The 7,782-nt window shown below is 40.7% G+C and overlaps 1 protein-coding gene across 1 annotated transcript; it reads right to left on the reverse strand.

The window, feature by feature from the left end:
* Positions 1 to 5,435: 5,435 nt before the first annotated feature.
* TLR10 (toll like receptor 10) lies at positions 5,436 to 7,776 on the reverse strand. The gene has a single exon (XM_011365680.1). It carries the CDS (start codon positions 7,562 to 7,564, stop codon positions 5,522 to 5,524), a length of 2,043 nt encoding a protein of 680 aa, XP_011363982.1. The 5' UTR covers positions 7,565 to 7,776; the 3' UTR covers positions 5,436 to 5,521.
* Positions 7,777 to 7,782: the final 6 nt, after the last annotated feature.

The following is a 7,782-nucleotide window of genomic DNA, read 5'->3' on the forward strand; positions in this document are numbered from 1 at the left end:
TAGGTGAGGGGTCCACGCATGAAGAGAGAGGCAGAGTCCCACTCCTGCCAGATATGTCCTTCCCTCATCAGTATGGCTTAAGACAGGGAGAACATGATGTCAGCACATCAGTGGGAGGCGAGAGAGGACATTGACTGAAAGGCCAATTGGTGTTTTCAGTCTCGAAAGCTATCCTTGAAGGACTATCTAATACATGTCACAAAGCCTGCAGAAATGGCAGCTATCATACTAGATGCCAGAGGCTGGGGGACAAGGGGGAGTGCAGGGTAGACAATACCTGCCACTACTCCTGCCAACCTCAGGTGCTGTAGACAGGAGGTGATACCACAATCAAAACACAGATGGACCTAGACCCACACAGGTGGCTCAAACCCAAAGATTGGTGGTAAACTGTTGGTAGCCCAGACGCCTAAAGTCACCTTGTGTTCAATGTGAGTCACCTTAAATCAGCATGTCAGCACCATTCTGGTGGCCCGGTCTTGAGTGAGTTCACACTGCTTTGGACAGCAAGACTGACCTGCTTATCTGGCTGTCCACCTCAAAAGGGGTCCCAACCACCAGTCTCTGAGAAGACCCCACAGGCATGAATTCCAGAGCTCTCAGGATACCTGCTTGACCTCATGGACAAGGTACAGGGCCATAAAATTCCCCAAAGGAGACAAATGGAGACCAGGGTCCATGTGGGTCTGCGTCTGGGCCAGGGACATTCTGCTCAGAGAACACTGCCAGTCCCGGCAGTACCAGGCTTAAGAAAGACTTAGAAAATTCATGGGAGGCCCTCCAAAGGGCTAGGGTTGGGGGAGGAGGCAGGAGTCTGAGGCATGGGCCCATGGCAGAGGCCTTATTGTCCCGGAACCTCTCTTCTTCTCTTGAAAGCTTGTTTCAACAGAAACAGGGATAGCGGTGGGGGAAACCCATAAACCCCATTTGTATAATCTGCAGATTCTGAAATAGTACGAGGGCTGCCCACAGCAAACCCCTGAGACCAAGCAGATTCCAACAGGAGGAAGTGAAGAGAAGAGCCCAAGGCGGGGAAGGGGGTGAGGGAGACAACCCAGTGACGGCAGCTCCCAGGAAGAGTAAGCAAATACACATTTATCGAAGGTGAGGAATACTCCTGACAAGTCACACCTACATCTCTGATGTTACTTTACGACAAGTAGGGCTGACACTGAAGTGAGGCAGGCTTGGCTGCTCTGCTGGGCTTCAGAAGAGCAGAGGAGGCCAGTCAACCAAGGGTCCACAGACAAACTATTTCCTCCAGAAAATACTTGGAGTATGGCTATGCACCAGGCACTGTTTCCGGCAGAGGTAGAGACAACATCTGTGAGCAAAAGAGAAAAATCCCCTCTCTAAAAGAGTTTGCATTCTAGTGGGGAAGACAGAGAATAAACAAGATACATAGAGAAATGATACAGTAATCCAGAAGGTGGCAAATACTATGGAGAAATAAAAATCAAGGAAGTGGATAATGAGTGCCGTCATTTTCAACTAAGTCATCCAGGAAGTCTTCATTGAAAATATAATTGGAGCAAAGATATGAAGGGCAAAGGTCATATTGACATGTTTCGGGAAAATGTGAAATGATTTAGAATCCAATCCATTCAATTTTATTTTTTTATTATTATTTTTTCCATTCAATTTTAATTCAAATATTTAAAAATAATTTTTAGAATGCACATGCATTTTTAATATTTATCACTGAGCCAGATTGGACACCCCTAACGAGACACCTTCTGAAGATAAGTACCTCCATTGTGAAGAGGGACAGTTGCTGCTGCTCTCTGGAGCTGTGCCGGCAAGAAGGCCCCACCCAGCTTCCCTAACCTTTGGCTACAGCTTCGTCCTTGGACAACCGAACACACAGTACTCCAGCAGCTCCATGGCCTGTGAAGGGGAGCAGTGTGTCATAAGCTGGCTATTGGAATAGATGTCTGGATGTAGACCACCTCCTTATCCACAATTGTGAGTTATTCATTGTGCTTGCCACCTGTGAGGCTTCAGAACACATTATCAGACTCACAAGTGGCCTGTAGAGGGCTGAGATCAATACCGGCAGCACACCAGGTGTCACGGCACACCAGTGACAAACTGACATAACGGACCATGGGAAGCATCCCCAGCAGAGTAATTTGAGGAGGAGCCCCATAGTGAGTCACTGATGAAACGAGATTGTTGTTTTACGGATGTAAATCAGGTGGCAAATCGAGGCTGCTTTGGGAGTGCGGAGAGACTGCAGACAAAGTTCAGATTTCAAATGATATGGGGAATATAGGCAGGACCTGCAAAGGGTCCAATCCAGGGGTCTGGTCATGAGAATGGAAATGAAAGGATCGAGATAATGAAATCAAATGTTAATAACAAAAGCCACCTTGTTGTGAATTGGAAGGAAAAGCATTATCTGGGAGTTAAAAGATTGTTTGACCTCTGGCTCGAGTGAGTTATTTAAAATTCTAAAGCCTCAACTTCCCCATTTGAAAGTGAGAGTTATATGTGATAAATTCTAAATTTTCACTTAGTTTAAACATTCCTAGTTTATGATTTTCTTGAATGGTTCATTTTAATAAAGGAGTTGAACTTTAGGGAACATTTGCTCTAAGTTATTTTTAAAATTCTTTCCTTCTCCCTCCAAACCACTCAGAATCCGAGGACTACAGTCCCACTTTAGTACAGCCTTCTTTGCCACATGGGTATCAACAGTGAACTGTTAACATCCAGAAAATACTGCCATTTATCTGCAGAGATGCACAGTGAATCCTAAGGAATCCACAGACAGACTTCAATCACACTGACGCAGAGCTCAGTATCCTTGGAAAAAAATGGAAGAAGCTCCAGGATGACAAGTGGCAAGGATGTAAAGAAACTTGCAAGTTCACAAGATCTGGAGTCATTTTCAAAACATGATCAGAGTTGTTGCACTGGCTTCTGTTACAGCTGGTGTTACAGCCTATGCATTCTCACGTCCCAAACAACATCATGGGTCACGTGTTGAAATCGACATTTCTTGGCACAATCCTAGTATATTATCAAGTTTTCAAAAGGCTAGGAGCTTCTTATACCTCAAGCCCCAGCATTAAACTAAGGTAAAATTAATTTTCTTTTATTATGAGCCATAAGAGTCAAAATCAAGCATAGTAGGAAATTTTGGATGGTATTGAAGTTTCAGAGAAAGGAACAGTAAAATGATCTGATAGGTAAGATTTAAGGGTAGTCCACCTGCTGAAAGAACTTGCTGAGAGCTAAGCCAAAAGTGTTGTTTTTTAATTGTAATAAATTTTTTCTCTTAAACATTACTAAACTGAGAATTGTACCATAGAAATAACTTAACCCTAGTGACTTTAGGGCTAATGCTACCTACTTTGCATGTTCCCAATTAATTAATTAATTAATTAATCTTTAAAGGTAAGAGTCTCACAGTGAATAATTTACTCAAGATTTACAAGATCCTCATACCACATCTGTCTGACTCCTCCGGAGGTCACAGATCACACTAGTGTCAGCAGCCCAGCTACTGAGAGCCTGAGAGGAAAAGCAATCTCCCCATTCTCTGCCCTCACCCCACTGTGGTTTTCTTGGGTTTCCCCTTCTACCAAACAGACCATGGGCTCACCAGGAAGGAAGAAGAGAGACACTCAACCTCAAGGTCGCTGGACTTTAGCTGTTCCGAATAGAGTGGCCACTGAATAAATGGTAGCAATCTGGCTTCTAGATTGGCATCCAATCCTCTCCCTATACTCTCAGGTTGAACATCCTGAGTACAATTTTTCAAATGGCCACTCGCATGAGGAATTCATAAGACCACACTATAAGGAAATAATGTAGATGCAGAACTCAATTTTACCCCAAATCTAATAATTTTTATTAGACTGAAAACTATAGATGCTTTTGTAGGTCAAGAGCAACCAAATGTTGGCAATTTCACATAATTCGGGTTGTACTCAGGAATCCTTTAATTCTGGATTCTCTGTCTTCTTGCTTGGCTTTAACCTACTCTTGATCTTCCTGTCTAGCTTCTCAAAATTTGCCTTCAAATTCCACTATCTATCCAGAAGTCAGTTGAGTCCCTGCTAAATTCTTCTAGCTCAGGGGTCCTCAACCCCTGGGCTATGGACTGGTACCGGTCCATGGCGTGTTAAAAACCAGGCCGCACAGCAAGAGGTGAGCAGAGGGTGAGTGAGCAAAGCCTCATCTGTATTTGCAGCTGCTCCCCAGCACTAGCATCACCACCTCAGATCATCAGGCATTAGATTCTCATAGGAGCACCTGTCCCTGATGTCAAAAAGGTTGGGGACTGCTGTTCTAGCTAACCCAACATCTAGTCCATAAATATTCATTGAACACCTTCTCTGAACCCCGGACAGAGCAAACTGCTGCTGATGTAAAGGAAGAGGCTGACACCACAATCAAAACACTGTCCTAGCCTTCAAGGAGCTCATAGTCTAGTGAGAAAGGGGAACCTTAAACACATATACAATCAGTGTGATGACAGAAATATGTACAAAGTGTTATAGAGAATCAAGGAGCATCTTGCTTGGGGGAAGAAGTAAGGAAGTTTTCAAAGAAGAGTTGACGTTTGGATTGTGCCTTCAAGGATATGTGAGATTTCCTGAACTAACCAAGGTGGAAAGATATTATAGACAGTCATGACACCAAACGCTAAGGTCGGAGGGCCTGAAAGACTGAATGTTCTGGGAAAGGGCTGAGAACTTGATAGGGCTCAATGATAGGATACAAGGAGGTGAGAGATTTGTGTCTGATCACAAAGGAACATGGCATTTTCTTTCTTTACCATGTGGGTAAGCCATAGATGTTTTTCTAACCAGAGAAGTAGCCTGTTTTGAAATATAATTTTGCAAAATTCAGGAAAGCTTGTTTTCCTTCTATGACCTGTGAGACTAGAAGGGAAGAATCAAGCAAAATGAGTAGGATGTGTACGCTTTAAAAATAATCTTTATTGTTTTGTTTAATACTTACTAAAGAAATACAGATTCATCCTAGGCAACTCCAACATTATAGAAATATACAACATAGAAACCAAATGTTCTCTGTAGTCCAACATCCCATCCAACTTCCCAGACCCAACCCACTGTTACTACACCAATGTACTGATATAGATTCCTTTAAACTTTTATTTCAATAAATAAACCAATATATTAATATAATTTTCTCCAAACCAGTAAATATAGAGCTATCTCATTCTTTTTAATGGCCATGTAATATTCTATTGCATTAATGTAATTTATTGAACCAGTCCTTATTTTGTGGACATTTGAGCTGTATTAAGTTTTTCATGATTATGAGCCATGCTGGGACCAACACCTTATTACATAAACCCTTGCAAACTTGTGTTTTCTGTAGGATACATTCTTAGAAATCCTTCAATGAACCAACATGAAGAAATAATCATTTTTAATTTTAATAAATATTGCCAAATTGCCATCATTGCAATATTGCCAGATTGTATCAACTTATATCCCAACGGTATAAGCAGGCACCAATTTTCCTAGGAGAGGGTGGGATTTTATAGGCAGTCTGTTTTTATCAGAGAGATTGTAGAAACTTGAGACTCTTCATTCACCTCTGCGAATGTCTGTAGTTCGCACGTCTCTCTGGTATCTGATAAATTAACATTAAGAGTAGCTCGGAGATGTGCCCAAAAAAGTCCACATTTACGCCTGTCCTTGGGCCATTCCAGGTATGCTTTCTTTTTCATGAGAGCTTTTAGCTTTGGATACCTAGTAGGAATGCAGTAGAGGGGAATGGGTTCGAGTAAGATAAGAATTATGTAATCAGAAGTTTCATGAAAGAGATTGTGATGGGTAAAGTAGAGTTCATAATGGCACCACTCACTCTGGACAAAGTTGGGAGACAATACGAAGATGGACTTGTAGCTTTTTTCAATGCAGTTTAGGATATTTTCAGTAACAGTCTCGCCAAGGTCAAAGTTTCCCTCATGAAGGCAAATTAAGACGGAACCATCTTCTTTCTCTAGATTAGGGATCAATTCGTGCTTCACCCAGGCAGAATCATGTTCACTGTATGAAATAAACACATGAAATTGGACATTTCTCTTGAGTTGTTCTTGGGTTATCTTCCTAACCCGGTGCCATGTCTGCGTCCATTGAACTAGCATTCTGAGATACCAGGGCAGATCAAAGTGCAGGCAGCAGAAGGCCACAGCCATGGCCAGAACTAGCATGATAATCACAATAGTGATAATCAACAGAGCTGTGTTGCAGGATAATTCAGGAAGGTAAACATCCTTTAACCGAGTCCCCTTTAGATTCAAAGGGTATTCACAGATATATGACTCTGACCATCCAATCATCATGCCCTCTGAATTTTTTTCAAGCTGAATGAAGTCTCTTAATTCACAAGTACACCGAAATGGATTTCTTCCTACATTTAGAGTCCTAATTTCCTGGCAGCTTTGAAAAAAATCCAGAGTTGGGCTGAGAATTAAGTTCATTTCAATATTTAGAATTGAAAGCCTTCTGAAATGACTGCACTCAGGAAGATCAGTTAGAAAATTATGTGCAAGATTTAGTTCTTGCAAAGACTTCAGATGAATAATGCCTTTAGGGACATTTTGGATTTTGTTATTATTTAGATCAAGTATTTGAATATTTCTGGGCAAGCACCTGAAAACAGAATCAGCCAATTTATTGGATGATAGGTTCATGGCAATCAAGGTTTCTGGCCAAAAGCAATTTTCATCATTTTCATGCTGTAACAGATTTTGGCTCAGATCTAAGTGCTTCAAGGACGTGTTGTTAGCAAAGGAACTCACTAAAGAAAGTGTCTCCAACTTATTGTCCTTCAAAATGAACGTTTTTAAATGAGGCAATTGGATAGGTTTTTTAAACAAGTCATCTGTTAAGATATTATTAGCAAAATTTAAATACTGGAATCTTGTAGGATAAATAGGGAAACGCATGTGTGGCATTTGTGCATCTGATATTGTTAGGTTTTCTATATCCATTTTAGTAAAAAGCAAGTAGACAATCTCCTGTGGGATATAAAAAATTCTAAAATGTACATGCTCCAATTTTATAGTTCTCATTACAGTATTTGAGTAATCAAATGAATTCTGATCGAGATAAACTTTACCTCCAAAAGTCACATGTTGAATTTGGAAGCATTCTACTGAAGTATGCCAAACAAATTGGAAGATGAGGAAAAGGTCATCCCAGAGTAAATCAACTTTATTAAGTAACAACATAGATGTCTTGGAATTCTCTAAAGTGAAATTTTGTTGAGTTTTATAATTTGCAAATTGGCTTTTGCCATCTATATTTGTCATCTCTAATATTTTTGAAGTCTTGATTCCATCATGCAAAAGAACCCAGAAATTTGTGTTTGTTGGTAAAACAATGTGAAGTTTTGTTGCATTTAAGATGGGCAGGCTACCTTCTTCATAATGAGAAATAGTTCTCAATCCTAAGAAGATGGTATTTAGATGCAAATAAGCAATTTTCTGGAAATCTGATTTTTGTATTTTTGCCCCACTCAAACCTAGGGTTTCCAGGTGTGACATGTTGCCTGTCTCCTCACAGATAGGCATGGTGTCAAAGTCATTGAAAGAAAGATCTAAATGTCTGAGACCTGCCAGTGAATACCAAGTTAGAGTCTTCAGTCTGTTGTTAGACAAATCCAAATATTTTAACTCTTTGTTAAATTCAAAGGTCTTGATATCCAGCTCTTGGATTCTGTTATGGCATAAAATCAAAACTTTCAGTTTAGAGACAGAATGAAAATCTGAACTCTGAAGTTGAAAAAGGA

The sequence above is a fragment of the Pteropus vampyrus genome, unplaced genomic scaffold (assembly GCF_000151845.1).
Source record: "Pteropus vampyrus isolate Shadow unplaced genomic scaffold, Pvam_2.0 Scaffold5, whole genome shotgun sequence".
Classification (NCBI taxonomy): Eukaryota; Metazoa; Chordata; class Mammalia; order Chiroptera; family Pteropodidae; genus Pteropus; species Pteropus vampyrus.

Excerpts from the sequence above, each read along its gene's own strand:
- TLR10 (XM_011365680.1), bottom strand. The coding sequence starts at position 7,564 with ATGCCTATCTGTGAGGAGACAGGCAACATGTCACACCTGGAAACCCTA.